Genomic DNA, 18,389 nt, shown 5'->3' with positions numbered 1-18,389 from the left:
ATATATTCTCTTACATAAACCTGAGCTGGTATCAAATGCCCAGACAATACCTTGACCACTTTAACCCAGGGGTACATGCCCTCCTTGACCATGTGTTCTGAGGTATACAGTAGGTTAGCATAGAGACTAGAAGCAACCCTGGGGCACTGAGAACCAAGCCATTTAACACCCAGGGGTATACATTGACCAGGGAGGAAGGAGGGATATATTAATCACATTACACCCACCTAAACATAACATTAACTGGTTTATGTGACCAACGTGTGAGTGACAGACTTTGTTCAACGAGTGACGATGGCAGGCCACAACTAAAGACCTTTGGTGGAAGTTATGTCGCAAGGTCGTCTATGTTGGTTGAATATTGCACACGATGTTAAGATGTGTTACAATGTGTACGGTGAACTTTGGGCAATTTGGATATTTAATATTGTGGTATCAATCAAAAACTAAATTTTCTGTTCATGTGTTGGATTTAATCTTTAATTGGCAGCTAAAAATTTCCTACTGCGCCCTCAGACACAAAAAATAGAACTCAAGGAATGCAAAACATCCACAGACAATGGCAGCCGTCCCTACAACTAACATCTATTTTAGTCCGTTACTTCCTCTAAGCAGCACCGTCCTCTCCTTAATAATTACTATATGTTCTTCCATCTTACCTCTTGTGCTGCCTCTCAATAATGTACAGCAATAAGCCGCCTCCCTATTTGTTCCTCAAGCTGACAACTGATCTCAAACTCTTGTGTTCTGGAGGAGCCTAAGTTGAGCTCTTAAGTCAGCCTGTAATACAGATATAAGAGTATTATTTTCTGTACAGTAAACAATTTCCTTTAAAAAGTATATAGACAAACCTTTTTCCTGCTGTGCTGCCATTTACTGCCACTTTTGTATCTTGGTGTCAACAAGCATCATCCAGTATGATAACTTCCTTGATTGCTCCTCAAGATGACCCTCTTTTTACTGTACACAATATATATGTTTTTCATACACTATTTGACTCATTCTAAAACCTAATAAACTCAAGTTCATTCCAGATACAATACGATGTTTTTATTACACTTGACAAACAACTCCTAAGGTTTTCCCTCATCATATTAGACTTCCACAAGTACAATGTGCTGTGTCTGTTATACATTTGGGGTATCCTGACCATAAGCTCCAGGTGATATCATGACCATAGGCCCTGAGGGGTATCCTGACCATAGGGCCCAAATATCACCCCGACCATAGGCCCTGGGGGGTATTCTGACCATAGGGCCCAAATTGTGCCCTGACCAAAGACCCTGGGTGGTGCCCCGACCATGGCCTCCTTCCCTATCAATGTTAACTTGGTGCAACAAGTTTCATTGGTGGTCTAGGTGACAGAACACAACAACACTCTTGTAAGCTGGTCCTCATGTTTCAGGCATCATTAACTACCACCATCACTCACACTCTCCAGTACTACACACAACCAACCAAAAGGGTAAATCAAACATTGAGCTGCTCAGCATTTTCTTGAAAGGTGTCAAAACAACAATAAAGAGAAAAGTTTGACAGTATATAAAGAGTAATAAGCATGCGTCTCCATACTTAACATTATAAAAGGTTTGTCCACTTGATAACAGTACCTGTAGAGCACAAGGCCTCACCCTGCTGCTGCACACTGGCCTTATCGTTAATATTGAAACCGTGTGAACATACAATAAAATATTTTCCCGCTATATATGAGGCGCCCCGGGCAAGAGGGAGACAAGTGACAAAGCAATAAGAGACGTATGTCATTATGACCCTCAAACTTATACAGTACCTAATTTCTAACTGTGTTTTCTATAATTTTTTCGAGTTTTGTCAATTGTGTATTTCTCACCCGGATCATCTCACATATACACAGGATATGTATATATATATTTATCATACAGTATATAACTCTACCATCTACTAATATATTATATACAGTAGTACATCAAGAAGAGATACGTATGAGAAGTTGCAAGAAATTGTGCTCTATCTGTGCCTAAAATGGCAGCCAATGATTTGTGCAAATAGTAAAGTTTTTTAAATTGTATGATACAATGTGCAAATACTTGACACAAGAAGAAATACATCCATATGAAAAAACTAAATAATTATCTGTGACAATAAAGTGTACAACAATGACCTGAAGTTAGTGTACTCACGTCTTGGCACAGCATGGCCGCCACACACACACACACTACACCATCTACTACAGTCAGACCTCTATTTAACGAACTATATGATATGGGAGAGTGTAATTCATTATACCGAGGTTCATTATATGTAAAACCTCCATATAACAGACTGTATGTAAGAGTACAGTCCATTATATCAAGGTTCATTATATGTAAAACCTCCACATAACAGACTGTATGTAGGAGTACAGTCCATTATATCAAGGTTCATTATATGTAAAACCTTCATATAACAAACTATGTAAGAGTACAGTCCATTACATCAAGGTTCATTATATGTGAAACCTCCATATAACAAACTTTACCCGTTAGATTGACGTCCGTTAAATGGAGGCTATGCTGTACTGTATATGAGGCGTTTACAATACCAAAGACGTACTGTATCACCGAGTTACCAAATTTCCTATTTTCTACGTCAGTCCATAGCCCCAGCGTACCTCTATCAGATAATGGCGTCAGGTAGCATGGTTACCTTACACCGCCCGTGTGGTATAATTCCCAAAAGAAAAATAAGGCGGAAAATATGCCATACAGCCTGAGAATTAGGCTCACTTGAGACAGTCAGATGTACGCCTTTGATATTCTACATTCCTCATATCTTCCTTTACTCACAAAATACTTGATAAATCTTCAATAAAATAGTAAAATAATGAAATATTCAATAACCTCTACACATTTTTAACAATCATAAACACCAAGAAAAACAATAAGCTTATTTTTTTTTACTATTACAAAAAGTTTCAATACCTCATCTATACAAAATCAAGTGAAGATGCCAAGTTCAGTAGATAATGTGACAAGCGACACATCTTCACCATTTTATATGACAGAGCTATTTTATTTATGTTTTGGCCAAGTATTGTACTGTAGATGTTGATGGTAATTATAAAAAAATATGTCTTCATACTTATTTCTATCCTTTAATTATGGGAAAATGAAAAAAAAATCAATCAATCAAAAATTCTGAAATGTACCAAAGAAATCGTGACTTGACAAATTGAATGTAAGTCACAACCCTAATGTATACCTTAGTCCTAGGGGCTTCCAATACTTATGTTCTTTATGTGGGGTCTAATGGGACTGGGGTCAAGTGGGATTGATGTCTTAGTAGGATTGAGGTTTAGTGAGACTGGGGTCTAGTATGACTGATATCTACTAGGATTGGGGTCTAGTAGGACTGAGGGTCTGCTAAGATTGGGGTCTAGAAGGACTGGGGGTCTAGTGGGACTGGGGCCTACAAGGACTGAGATCTACTAGGACTGGGGCCCATCTAACAATAAATAGAACCACATGAAACCACTCCCGTGATCCTCAGTGCAGACACAACCACATCTCCGAACCCAGGATCAATCGGCCAATCACCTTACTTAAAATAAAACGACCAATGGCGGCCCAATTTCCCCAGAATGAATGAGCTACAGAAACAACTGGCAAACTTAAGAGGGTTAAAACAGACTCGTGTTTTCTGTGTTTGGAATGACGAGACGTGATTAGGTTAGGTTAGTTTGGGTTAGATTAGGTTTGGTTAGGTTAGTTTGGGTTAGATTAGGTTTGGTTAGGTTAGTTTGGATTAGATTAGGTTTGGTTAGGTTAGGTTAATTTGGGTTAGATTAGGTTTGGTTAGGTTATAATAGATGCGCAAATACACCAACGAAGGCCAAGTAATTGTGTACTACCAGGATGACTTTTTCACCAAACCCTACACTACATGATATGGGATTATGAAAAACCTTATATGCATATGTGTGTGTGTGTGTGTGTGTGTGTGTGTGTGTGTGTGTGTGTGTGTGTGTGTGTGTGTGTGTGTGTGTGTGTGTGTGTGTGTGTGTGTGTGTGTGTGTGTGTGTGTGTGTGTGTGTGTGTGTGTGTATATTCATGTGTTGCCTAAGCTCAGTTATGCCCGGCACTTGTCTTCTGTACTGTCATGTCTCCAGATATCCTAAACAGAAGTGGAGGTCGAAGCTTAGTATTATAAGTCAAATTTTGTCAATTTTAATCACTCAATATTCCCTCACCTCACACATCTTGCCTCACTAACACCTCATCTCACAGGTCTTGCCTCACTAACACCTCACCTCACACACCTTGCCTCACTAACACCTCACCTCACACATCTTGCCTCACTAACACCTCATCTCACAGGTCTTGCCTCACTAACACCTCACCTCACACACCTTGCCTCACTAACACCTCACCTCACACATCTTGCCTCACTAACACCTCATCTCACAGGTCTTGTCTCACTAACACCTCACCTCACACACCTCACCTCACACATCTTGCCTCACTAACACCTCAAATTATTAAAACAATTTGAGAATCTATTTTTTTTTATTCCAAACTTTTGTTTAGTAAATCAGGTACAATATATTATTTATATAATATATTCTTAACTTTTTAAAAATATATTTATGTATTATATTATATTCCTGAACTACACAACTGGTTATTTAAATTTACACCATTAAAATAAAAACCATTACCCCATGAATACTTAACAACCAACTCTTGTTATAATTATCAAATATTCATTATAGATTACATAATTATACTCTACATACTGTCAATATAAAATCATATACAGTATATTCAACAAGCTACCTTTATATATATTACGATTATAATATTTATGTATTGCACACACACACACACACAGTGCCATCACACGCTACAACTGCCAACACCTGCCATCAGATGCCCGACACCTGCCATTATACATACTACACCTGCCATCATGCACACTACACTTGCCAACACCCGTGTAGTTCTCAACTTAAAATAATTCAGCATATTGCACGAGACTATTCCACTTTTTGCTGTACGGTATTATATTACGACATATAAACCTCAATGCAGAGAGAGACATAGGAGTGTGTTGTGCCTAGAACACTTTACACACAGCCAACACAACAATCTAGTGTCTTTTAGTGTTTCTTTAGGGTTTAGGGGAGGGGGGGAGGCAAAGTAGATAACATGAAATATCTCAGCTTCAACCTTTGACGTGCACACACACACACGTACACACACACACACATTGCAGTACAATTCCAAGCACAGTTATCTAAAACAATAAGAGAATGTCTTCATTACAAATATTTCATAATACAGTACAGTAGTTATGTCTCAGCCAGTGTGAAGGGTAGAGCCATAATGGACCAGGTAATACTCTAGATACCATCCTCCAAGTGTTCCCAGTACTGTACATTACAAGACTTTAAACAACTAGCCATTCTGCAGCAACTGGTGGTCACGACTGAACCACAGAGTTGAAACTGAGTACTGTACTGAGTCAGCTTTATCCAGTATGGAGTCAAATCAGGGATATGGTAATGTACCCAATTTACATACTGATCCTCAGACCACCTGAGTTTCGGAAACTAACTATACCATGAAAAATTTACCCAAAACGCAAAATCAAGAAAGATCGAGGTATAAAAAATAGGTCATTTTAACAAGACGTCCTGTACACAAGTTTTGGTTGGGTCAAAATTATCCGTAATGCCGAGACGTACTTCTCAAGCTATACAACAGTCGTGGCGAAACGTTCAGCAAAGATTAACTAGCTGATATAATGAACTACCGACGTCAGTGACAACAACCGCGTCACTTTTGATATGAAGTCGTAAAGGTAATAAAGATACCCGACCTTCTAGCCAACGCTGTCCAGGGCGAGGCAATTTACACACACAAGTGGTCAAAGGTAACACTACATGCCCCTTTTAATACTCAGTGTGGTGTATAAATATGTTGAACTGTCCCCAGCTCTATATAAATCTCCATAATAAGAAAACATTACAACTCCCCCGATTGATTTTTCCTATGATATGATTATTACCGTCCAGAGAGCTGCAGCATCCCAACACCGCCCTGCGAGTGTTAACGTGTAGGTCATCCCCGTAACATAAGGCCATGCACAGCGTATTCAGCCAACATTATACAGTATTACATTTAGTGTGATTCTTAATTTATCCAAGGAACATAATCTACTGTGGGGGTGACACTTCTGGTACAGTACTGTATTGGTCTTTAAAATACAAAGAATTACAGAACTACAATACCTTAATGGATAATTCAAATTATATTTCATACACTCAGGATGACCGCTCAATCTCATTTACAATAAGATGAAAAAATAGTTCCAAAAAGTTATTAAACACAAGTTATTAATTCACAATATGGAACTGTAGTCTAAAGCCTTCCTCCATGTTTATAAATATTTCAACATGTTCAATAGTGTCAAGACATGACCAATATTTTTACCAGATATATATAAGTCAAACCTCATAAAGACTAGTCTATATTCACAGGTGTATAATCCCCTTATATTATATACACCATCTGGTAAAATCAATATTATACTAAGTAAGATAAAATATTAGCGTAGTCATGGTGCCGAGTGGAATGTTTCATAAAGCGACAGGGATCATTACATGAACGCTGTACCTTACATCCAGAGTCTTGTAAGACATAGAACCATAGTATAAAAATATGCTGCCATCATATATGGTACTGTATAACTATAAACTTATATCAAAATGGGATATTAACCCCTTCACTACAGGGATGCCACTTGTGATATTTTATTCAGCTCAGAGGGGAGCCCGTACACAAGGGGTTATTATCCAGGTGCAGTTTGGCGAATATAAGCATACTGTGATAAAAGATTACTTGAGGGAACGTACACCTTCTCAAAAACAACACAGAACTGTGCTGGAGATGTTCTTCATAGTTCTCTATTTCACCTGCCTTGATTGCCACAGAACGCATGATTTAAAATATCACTTTCCCGCTGACAATAACAATGACAGCTTCAGTGTTAAGTGCCTGTATAATAATCAGCCTTAGGAAACTGTAGGCCAGACATATCTATGGCTGTTTTAACTGAAGCCTATTACTACTATACACTACAGGCTGTCCCTAACATTATCTGACCAATTTAAAACCTCAATAGCCTGACATGCAGTATAGATACAACACAAGCTTCTATTATACTGATAAACAACTCTCAAGTTTTTTTCTTCTAGTTCTTGATAAACTTCCACATGTGAATTAAGTTCCATCTATAATATCTTCAGAGATTTCGAGGTTATATAATACATCAGATAATATATGGTCGCCCAGCGGAATAAATTATATCAAGAGACGCCTAACACTACGGGATATTAAAACTTTGAACTTGAAATCAACTACGAGTGCTAACCGAAGTTCTCCCCACGGTACACGGGTTATGACTGGGTATTGGGTATTTACACTAAAGCTACATGTACAGTAAGTAGATTAAGAGTAGGTTAAAACATTGTATGCAGGAGAGTAAGTAATGACGCATCTCTCTTTTTTAACTTCAACAATACACGCATCACCTGAATAGATTTTTGACACAACTGTTAAGTATTTGAAGCTCTGACAGTCATAACACAGCTCTGACAGTCATAACACAGCTCTGATAGAAATAACACAGCTCTGACAGTCATATACTCTGGCAGTCATACTCCACAGCTTTCTGACAGTCATAACACACAGCTTTCTGACAGTCATAGCATCTAGTTCTCTGACAGTCGTAACAGTTATAATAGCTCTGAGTCACAACAATCAAATGTGCTCTGCACAGTACAGTATTTCCCACACAGTGTTGGTACAGTAGGAGAGGTGCGCACAGTGTACATGAGCCAGGAGAAGCACAACTCCCTGATCAAAACTTCACTGTAACACTTCACTACTATACTTCCCACTAATGAAGCCAAAATAACATTGTCCTTTATACGAGAGCATTGTTCTAGCATCAGGGGACACTATACATATAAACTGTATATCTGAATCTATACAACATAAGTTTTAACGAAGATATTTATAGTACAATGTCTTCATTTGGCCTGAGTTTGTTAATGTGTTAGTGTACGTCAACCAGACCCCAGTGGTGGTCTCTTGTCTGGCGTGTTGAGTGTGGGACAGCACATACGAGAGACCTTCCCACTGACCAACAGAGTCCCACAAGGGAGCTTCCTCTCTCCAACCCCATATATCGTCTACACAATTGACACATTCCACCTCCAGGAAAAAAAAAAGATGTTATGTACGCAGATAATAAATCCCTCTCATAACAACACACCGAGGCAGATCAGGCGCGCTACAGGTCAACGACACCAAGCGAGAAATAAAACAACTTTGATGAGAGATGCAAAATCCAAACCAGCTTCTCGTAAGTTTACAGCAACACTCTGGTACAGAAGGAAAACCCAACCACTTAAAATCAATAACATCCAGAAAGAATCAGAGAATACAGGTACAGAGGAGACCCTATGGATGTAAATAATGTATATCCATAACAGGTACTCCACCATACCCACAAGAGAGAAGAAATACCAAAAATAATTAAAAAACCTAAACAGTGAGACCTCCATATAACGAACTCCTTTCTCTATATAATCCATAAGTTGGGGTTTTCACATCTAAAGGACCATCGATTTAACGAACTTTCCCCGCCATATAATCCTTTAAATAGAGGTTTCACCGCACCTCTTCAATAACTTGCCTGAGGAATTAAAACTACATGCCATTATGTCATTCATCATACTGACACCAACCTACCCAGCAATCCACCTTCACACACCGCGTACAGGGAATTCTCGTTCATCTCGATTAATTGGGGAGTGGGCAAGGAAGGGGGAGTCCGGATTAAAAAAAAGTAGAAAGATGTATATATATGTAAATAAAGCATAAGACTGTCCTGTAAATCTATTCAACTAAAAATCTTACCTAATATTAACCCTATAAATATTCAATAATAACAAATAAAGAATAAATATCATAAAAATTCCCCTCAAACTTTAAAACTTTCACTTTGGAGATGTCACTTTTAATAATGCCAGAGGATTTCAATCAACACAGAGGAGAACCGCACACAAGGGTTTAAACCTTTATTTTGCCTTAATATAGAGTCCTGTATTTTCTGTTCTCCAGCGATGCCACTCTCAATCTTCTCTAACAACAGCTAGAGTCACCTGTCGTCTTTTCCCTCACTCTTTCCTATCCTGACAACTATTGTAAACACTCTAGGAAGGGCCAGCCAACCAAACAAATGGCTATATATTACAATACAGTGAATTCTCTATACAACGGATTTCTTTCTATATAATTCATGGGAGTTTCACATCTAACGGACCCTTGATATAATGGACTTTCATCTCTATATAGTCCATTAAATAGAGGTTTCACTGTACCTACAATAACCAGCCCGGTACTGTATATTAATGAGACTATTACCTTGGCTAGTCCGTAGTAAGGTAGTCAGCCTGTGAACTACTATTCTTCCTTCTTCTCAACCTCTTTAGTTTCCAAAGTATTAGTTTCCTTCTTCCTCTCAAAAAAATAAAAATAAATAAATAAAATAACCATCCAACCATTGTACAGTGGACCTTGACATGATTCCCTGGCAACTGTTAACCTTGGCATGACCCCTGGCAACTGTGAACCTTGACATGACCCCTGGCAACTGTGAGCCTTGAGATGACCCCTGGCAACTGTGAGCCTTGACATGACCCCTGGCAACTGTGAGCCTTGACATGACCCCTGGCAAACACTCAAGTTGCATTTACTCATACCAAAAGATCATTCAACTGTCCTTCCACTCAGTAAAACATGAACAAACCAAGACTTGAGCTTTAAATGAACAATTAAAATTTATCACAGGTTATAAATCAACATAAGACTTTAGTAACCATCTGTTTTAGCTGCTTCACTAAATTTATGCATAAAGGAATAAAAAATATGATCAAGAATTCAACTGCACGAGTAATATAATGCATCAAACAATCTTAAAAGACAACTCAGATTGTAATTGATCATTCGGTGAAGATGTCTTAGTTGACTACAGCGATCACCTCAACATCACTCAAACCAGCTTATTTCACCTCGTGTTTAACCATCCCAAAACTACACGGTGGGGTAGGGTCGGGTAGGGTTAGCATTAGGGTGGTTGGGGTAGGATTGAATTAGGGTGGTTAGGTTTGGTTTGTAGTATTTCATAAGGGTCGTTAATTTATAAGTGAAACAATGTGGGGATAAATTTTCAGGTGATCTGACTACAATTATCTATTTATGATATTTAATAATGAATAAATCCAGAAGATAATGAGCAGAATCAGTAAGTAAGTAATAATTTACTGATGACCGGAGCTCTGCACATGGGACATATGAGGAGCGAAGTGCAGCACTTACCACAAGCACACACGTGACCGCATGGTAAAAATATAACCTGACAGCTGGCATTCAGACACACCACACACTCGGCCTCCACAAACTGTTTGTCTAGCGGAGGTGCCGACGCCCCCTCTTCCCCGCCTTCTAAAATTGGGGCAGTGGGTAATACTTCACTGCCAGAGAGCGCAGGAGGAGCGGACGGGGAGTATGGCAGGTCCTCCTCACATGGGGCGGAGGGCATCTGTTCTCCCAACTTGGAGGCGGCCAGATGGTTCTGTAGGGCTCGCTGTAAGCTACGGTAGGTTGCCGGTCCGATGTCCATCACCGCCGCTTCTTCCTCCGTCATGTTCATCAGACGAGAGAAGGTGATAGAGTTGTGGGCGAACACCGGCGTCAAGTCGAGAGCATTGGCGGCCTTGAGGACCTCTCGTACTTGAGGCTCCAGTTGTTCTTCGGCCTCGGCCAATCCGGCGGGTTTCATGGTCAGGAGACGTTGGTATTGTACCAGCCAAAACTCTTCCTCGGCTATGTCAGGCGTTCGGGAGTCCTGGAGCTGAGCCAACCAGGCATTAAGCTGCTCCTCCCGTTGACTCTTCTCCATCAGCAGGGACTTCAGTAAACCGACTAGGGTGGCCCGCTGCTCCAGCATAGTGGTCGACCCGTACTTAATGCCGTGTTTCTTCTTTCTCACCTCCAGCGACGACAGGCGGGCCAGTTCAAATTCAATCTGGCCAATCTGAAAGAGTAAAAATATTAGATAAACAATCATCATAATTATCTCTTTCTATTTATATTAATTCCCTCCTCTACTTCTCTCTCACAAACTAGTGCATCTCCTGTCAACAGTCACTCTGTCTCTCACACTAAACACCCGCTCTATCTCTCACACTAAACACCCGCTCTATCTCTCACACTAAACACCCGCTCTATCTCTCACACTAAACACCCGCTCTATCTCTCACACTAAACACCCGCTCTATCTCTCACACTAAACACCCGCTCTATCTCTCATACTAAACACCCGCTCTATCTCTCACACTACAATACAGTTACATAGGTCTTCCTACAACTTCTCTTTCTCTCTTCTTCATTCCTGTCATTCCTCCGTGCACGTGTACTGTACAACACACTTTACTCTCTAATGTTCACCACAAACAAGCACACAGACTATTTATTTTGAGACTGGATGGATCAGAGTCAATGATATTATTAGCCATTGTATCTAAACATTAAGAATATCCATTGTTGTGTTAATATACAGTATTTATGTATGGTAAGAGTGATTGGGTGAATAAGCCCTGACCTAACTATTAAGGTGGGCCAGTACTGATGGTTAGGCTAAGTTTGGTTAGGTTAGGTTTGGTTCATCTTACACACATTACCATGATGGACAGTTTAACTACGGAACAGTATCAACAATGAATGTATTCACTGCTTAAGAAAATGTTAATATTGTAAGCCAAAACACCAACAAAGTTTGGGTCCTCACCTGTCTCAGAATGTTGTTCCTCTTAAGGTCACACTTGAGCAGTAGGATTCTAAAAGCAGCCGCTTGGCATGCTTCATCCTCAAGTAGAGTCGAGACCCACTCCTCCTGGTCGGCCAAGCGTGCAGTTAATACTCCCTTGAGATGAGAGTTGACCAAGTCTGCCTCCTCCAGAAGGGCACACACCCGTGCCCCCTGCTCCTCCTGCACCGCCATCCGCTGCTGCTCGGCGGCCGCCTCCTCCACCAGCACTGCCTTCATGGCGGCGACGACCTCAGACTGACGTAACTCGGTGGCCGCCTCCACAATACCGGACAGGAGAGACTGCAGTTCTTTCTCCTGATCTTGAAGCAGTGAGAGGAACTCCTCGCCCCTCCTCGCCGCGGCTGCATCGACCAGCTCCTGAACGGCGGCGTCGGTCTCCCGCTCGGTGGTCGCCAGGTCCTTTAGTAAATGCTGTCGTTCTTTTTCTCTGGCGGTGACCAGACCCTCCACCTCCAGGTCCAGGTTAGCTTGTCGAGTTGTTAGGTCACTGATTAAAGATTCTTTGTCATTTGAGGATGCCAAATATATCTCCAGCTGTTCTGCTTGTTCAGCCCGCATGTTTTCTTCAATGTTGTACTGTTCCTGCATCATGGCCAGCTTCTTCCTCTCATACTCCATGGCCTCTGATGGAATCTGGAAGATTCCCTCTAAGAGATGTTGTTTGTTACTACTCATGTCCTGCAACATGGACGCCAACTGCTGCTGTTCCTTGGCTTGAAATTCTTCCTCCGCCGCCAACTGGGCTTTAACCTTCTCGTCTTTTCTACACCAGTAGCTCAGTAATGCCTTGTCATCAGCAGACGGCTCCATTTTGGAGTATGCGTGAGGAGAGGCACAGTCTGCCAGAGCCTCCTCCTGCGGCTCGCTGATGCCCTCGTATATGAGTCCGTGTTCCTCACACAGGTGGCGCATCACTGCCTCCGTACCTTCTGCCACTACTGCAGGAGGAGGGGACTGAAGCTTATCTGTGTCAATTTCTAGTTGATGAAGACTTTTTTGTAACTTACAAAATTCCTTTGGCAGTAGAGAGATGTTGTTGCCAGTGAGAGACAACACTCGCAGGCTGGGCAAGGCACAGATGCTTACAGGCACTTTGGAAAATTTATTTGAGGACAGATAAAGTTCTTGTAATTTTGACAGTTCACTTATAGATAAAGGCAGACTCTTCAGTTTGTTGTTGCTAAGTTTCATTATTGTCAAGTTCTTAAGTTTATTGATAGAATCTGGAAGATGAGCAAACTTATTATTCGACAGATCTAAGACCTGTAATGCCTCTAGCTCGTGCAGCTTCCCTCCTTTCTCCAGCGACGTCAGAGAATTATCTTGCAACAGTAAGACCGTCTTCTGCAACAACTTACACATAACAAAAGTGTCTGGAGGAAGTTCTACCATGGCGCAGTCGGTGAGGTCGTACACGGGCTCCGGGTTCTGCTGGGTCATCACCACCTTGAGGCCCAGCTTGCCCTTCTTCTCTTTGTCACTCATGGTGGTAGACTTATCTTTCCTAAACAAACATCCAAATGGCATCCTGTCATGTCTTTCTCCCCTACTGAACCTGTAGCTGTGGTGGCCGTCATCACCTCGTTAATTTAGGACCAAATCATGGTTAAGTTAAAACGACCTTCTTGACCACTAGGGGTGGGAAATTTGGGTTATTTTTTCCAATATATCACCTGCGAGAAAAACATATTGTCTTTAGTATAACTGAACATGCATATACCGGCACTAAATAATTCAAGATATGTATAATATACCCGATAAATGTCGTACAATATTACCGATTTCTTCAACATTCTAACACTGTACCATAAAGTTTCTTCAACATTCTAACACTGTACCATAAAGTTTCTTCAACATTCTAACACTGTACCATAAAGTTCCTTCAACATTCTAACACTGTACCATAAGGTTCCTTCAACATTCTAACACTGTACCATAAAGTTCCTTCAACATTCTAACACTGTACCATAAAGTTCCTTCAACATTCTAACACTGTACCATAAAGTTTCTTCAACATTCTAACACTGTACCATAAAGTTCCTTCAACATTCTAACACTGTACCATAAAGTTTCTTCAACATTCTAACACTGTACCATAAAGTTCCTTCAACATTCTAACACTGTACCATAAAGTTCCTTCAACATTCTAACACTGCACCATAAAGTTTCTTCAACATTCTAACACTGTACCATAAAGTTCCTTCAACATTCTAACACTGTATCATATACAGTAGATCCTTCAGCAGTGTAGGTACAGTATACAGTTCAACATGTATATAGACAGGCACAGTATACAGTTCAACATAGTGACAACACAGTTATACAGTTCAATAAACAGGACATAGACAGTGCACGTATACAAACAATGGTAAGCAATGAGGCAATCTGACCAAGGATGACAAGCAAATGTAATGTCGTTTGCTTTTTCCTATTAACATTTACAAACATTTAGAATTACAAAAAAACACACACAATTAAAACACAGAGGTCACCATTACACTCCTATATATACTTGGATGGTTCGTGTCACCACCAACGGATTTATCAAGATCCCGAGGAAAAAATTTCCAAAGTTGCCGTAAGGATTTTTGGAGAACGAACGATATGTATTTAGACTAAGCCATTGTAAGTATTGTTATGGCTTGCTCAACACAAAGTTTAACCAACCTAACCTAAAATAATTTAACCTAACCTGAACTAACCAAACCGAACCTAAACTAACCTAACCAAACCTGAACTAACCTAACCAAATCTGAACTAATCTAATATAACCTAACCTAACCAAACCTAAACTAACCTAACCAAACCTGAACTAACCTAACCAAATCTGAACTAATCTAATCTAACCTAACCTTATCTAATGTAACCTGAACTAAACTTAATCTAACCAACCTAACCTATCAGAACCCCAGGAACCTAACCTAACCTCTTCACCACATAACCATCTATTTTATCTCTATTTTTGTATTTTTGGGGATATATTATAAATGTTTTGGAGTATAAATAGAAACTAAATTAATCATGCTTGATATGGGTGGTTTGTATGGCATCCAAATAATTTCTTGGTACCTTTTTTTTCCTATTTACATTTTGAAAATATTGTTCAAAACACATAAAAAACCATTGGAAAACCATAATTTCAAGCTAACCTAACAACCTAAACTTAACCTATATTAGAATGATTTATGCCTCTTTATTATAACTAAGTATTGGATCTAAAAAAAATCCAGGTATCTGTCATTTAATCACCTGAAGATTACTACAAACACCTTAGCTTATATCACCTTAGAATTAACCATCATATGCTAAACTAATATTAACTTAATCTAACTCAATTTAACCCCCAGGTAATATTAAAATAATTAATCCTCAGGTGAAATAAGCTATTGGGGGTGGGGCAAATATTCAGATGAACCACAAAATACAAAACAAAAATACTTCATTACCATCTATATTATTATTCACCTCAACGCCATCACAGAGTCCAAGAAATAATTAAAATAATGGTGTCTTCTTAACCATTAATAAGTAACTATTCACTAAATATTTCAGTAAAATAAGTGACTGATGACAACACACACACAGTGGATCCGTCTTCTTTAATACCAGAATATCTTTATCCTTTACTATTCTTCATATTTAATCCTTTTACAAATTACTGGTTATAATTATCTTAATGACAGTAATTAAGGAGAATGGAAGAATGTTTAATAGTGTTTTAACTGGATGTAAATGTCAAGGTTGTTCTATTTTTCACTAAGTTTATATCGTCAAAATAATCATAAAACAAACGTAATATGGCGTTCTTTTCCTATAGTTTGGTCTTTGTTCTTCTTTCTATGGTTGTAAGCTATTATCATGGGTCAATATTAGGTTGTTAATTCAGCACATATTGGGGCCACATAGCACCTTGAGTCCACCTCTTTGGAACAGGGCCACAGCCACACAGGTCTAGAAGCTGCCACAGTGAGCCACAAACAACTACTGTACAGTATAGCACCACCACTACAGTACTACTGTGGAGTGTGGAGGACCTCGTGATAATGGAGGCTGGAGGGAGGGTGGGGTGACTAGGGGAGGGAGGAAGGGGGGTGAGTAGGGGTGGGAGGGTGAGAGGGTGCCTACAGGGGCCGAGGGTGAAGGCGGTGGAAGAGAGGGAGGGAGAGACTTGTTCCCTGCCATCCACAGCTCATTGATCACACACACACGCTCTCTCCCAGAGCCTCACACACACACACACTCCCCTCCTCTCTCTCTCTCACACACACTCCCCAACTCTCTCACGCATATACTCCCGGGCCCTCATACAAACACACCCGGGCCCTCACACAAACACATCCGGGCCCTTTCTCACACACACTCCTGGACCCTCACACCCTCATACACACATTCAGCACTGCAGTACATCTACACAGACATACACACTCATTATTTCCAACACACTACCAAAGTGAGAGCTCTTGAACACAGCCAAACTGTGAAATGCTCTGCCTTCTGTTTCCATACTCTTACAATGTCTCACTTCAAAAAGCTGGTTTTCCAGCATCTTCGTGGTGCAGATTAATAGTCCTTTTCTCTTCTATTTTTTAATTTCATTTGTCTTACCTTTCGCCCCCCAGGCCCCATTGTGGGTCATAAAAATAAACATACAGTATATAATTTACAGATTGAAAGTAACATCACACAGACCACCAGATTTAACTGTTACCTAGTTCAAGATAAGGCCAGGCCAAGGTGCAAATATTACAAGGGAAATTACAATGGGATGAGGGAAGAGATGAGGGGTATCAACTGGCCTGACTTATTTAGGTACAAGAACGCAGACACTACGCTGAATATCATAACTAGTAAAATGACCCATTTGATCGATAAATATATACCCAAGACCAAACCCAGTGCTTCTAGGAATACGAGGGGATCCCTACACATGAACCATGCGGCGGTCGACAAAATTAAGAAGAAAACCCAGAAATTCAAGACGTGGGTTGGGTCAAACGATGAGCAAGACAGGAGGATGTATGCAAGAGCCAGAAACCAAGCAAAGATAGAGTGTAGGAGGGCTGAAAAGGAGTTCCAAAGGCTGGTTGCACGCGAGGTCAAGTCAAACCCAAAGGCGTTTTACCGCTATGCAAAGTCGAAATTGAAAACGCGAGTAGGAGTATCAGACCTGAGGCTTGAAGATGGTAGTTACGCAGATTCTGACCAGGATAAAGCTGAGGCATTGAACAGCTTCTTTTCCTCAGTGTTCACAAGAGAGGATGCAACTAACCTTCCTGCGTTTGAGGACAGACGGTTCGACACAGCACTGACCCACATTGTGTTCACAGAAGAGGGTATTAGAAATAAACTGTCCAGGCTAAAGGTCCATAAGAGTCCTGGACCTGACATGGTGCATCCTAGAGTGCTAAGGGAGCTGTGCAACGAGCTTGCAGAGCCCCTGAAGATTCTGTTTTGTAAATGCCTGGATGAACAAATGGTCCCCAGTGAATGGAAAGTGGCTTATGTGAGTCCTATCTTCAAGAAGGGCGATAGGCACTCCACGAACAACTATAGACCGGTGAGCCTGACCAGCATAATATGTAAAGTACTTGAGAGTATTATCAGAGATGCAGCGATGGAACATCTACTACGAAACAACCTTGTAAAAGATTGCCAACACGGTTTTATGCCGGGGCGCTCTTGCTTGACACAATTGCTCAAGGTATTGGATATTTGGACCCATATTCTAGAACGGGGTGGTAATATCGACAATATTTACCTAGATTTTGCCAAGGCTTTCGACAGTGTACCCCACGAAAGGCTGAAAATCAAACTGGAAGGGTACGGAATTCGGGGAAATGTCCTAGCGTGGATAGAAGACTTTCTACATGACCGCAAGCAATGTGTGGTGATTAATGGCACGAAATCGTCATCTGTACCTGTAACAAGTGGGGTACCGCAGGGTAGTGTATTGGGCCCGCTGTTGTTTGTTTGTTTCATAAATGATATGCCTGACGTTGTACACTCCTCCATACAAATGTTTGCCGATGACGCCAAGTTATTTCGGGAAATTAAGAACCAAGCGGACTGTGAAGAGCTGCAGAAGGACCTCTGTGGGCTCCAGGAATGGTCGAAGGAATGGCTGCTGAGATTCAATGTCACGAAGTGTAAGAGGATGCACCTGGGGCGTACCAACGGTAAGGAGGCGTACCATATGTCCCAACGGGATGAAGAAAATGTACTAGTTGAGACTGTGTGTGAGAAGGACCTAGGTGTGTATGTTGACAATGAGCTGAAGTTCTCGGGCCATTGTGAGAAGAAGGTAAATCAGGCAAATAAATTATTGGGTCTTATAAGAAGGTCGTTCAGATATCTAGACGGTCCGTCCCTCGTGACGATCTTCAGGAGTGAAGTGCTTCCCCATCTGGAGTACTGTCACCCCATCTGGTCCCCGAGATATGCTAGGGACTGTCAGTTGGTTGAAAATGTTC

General features: G+C 40.6%; 1 protein-coding gene across 5 annotated transcripts; it reads right to left on the bottom strand.

The window, feature by feature from the left end:
- Positions 1-1,483: 1,483 nt before the first annotated feature.
- Positions 1,484-15,997, bottom strand: LOC121856175 (E3 ubiquitin-protein ligase LRSAM1-like). Of its 5 annotated transcripts, XM_042351508.1 has the most exons (5): positions 15,366-15,822; positions 11,878-13,592; positions 4,487-11,124; positions 4,298-4,412; positions 1,484-4,207 (listed from the first exon to the last, which is right to left on the bottom strand). In XM_042351508.1, exons 2-3 carry the CDS (start codon positions 13,444-13,446, stop codon positions 10,330-10,332), a joined length of 2,364 nt encoding a protein of 787 aa, XP_042207442.1. In that variant the 5' UTR covers positions 13,447-13,592; positions 15,366-15,822; the 3' UTR covers positions 1,484-4,207; positions 4,298-4,412; positions 4,487-10,329. The 5 variants fall into 5 exon arrangements, with proteins under 5 accessions (XP_042207442.1, XP_042207441.1, XP_042207438.1 ...); XM_042351507.1 differs by lacking the exon at positions 15,366-15,822 and adding an exon at positions 15,954-15,997 and having other exon boundaries at positions 1,484-4,412; XM_042351504.1 differs by lacking the exon at positions 15,366-15,822 and adding an exon at positions 15,829-15,966 and having other exon boundaries at positions 1,484-4,412.
- Positions 15,998-18,389: the final 2,392 nt, after the last annotated feature.

The sequence above is a fragment of the Homarus americanus genome, unplaced genomic scaffold, assembly GCF_018991925.1.
Source record: "Homarus americanus isolate GMGI-L3 unplaced genomic scaffold, GMGI_Hamer_2.0 scaffold48016, whole genome shotgun sequence".
Lineage (NCBI taxonomy): Eukaryota > Metazoa > Arthropoda > Malacostraca > Decapoda > Nephropidae > Homarus > Homarus americanus.
Note: the sequence above shows the minus strand (reverse complement) of the source record. Positions and strands in the feature narration are given on the sequence as shown.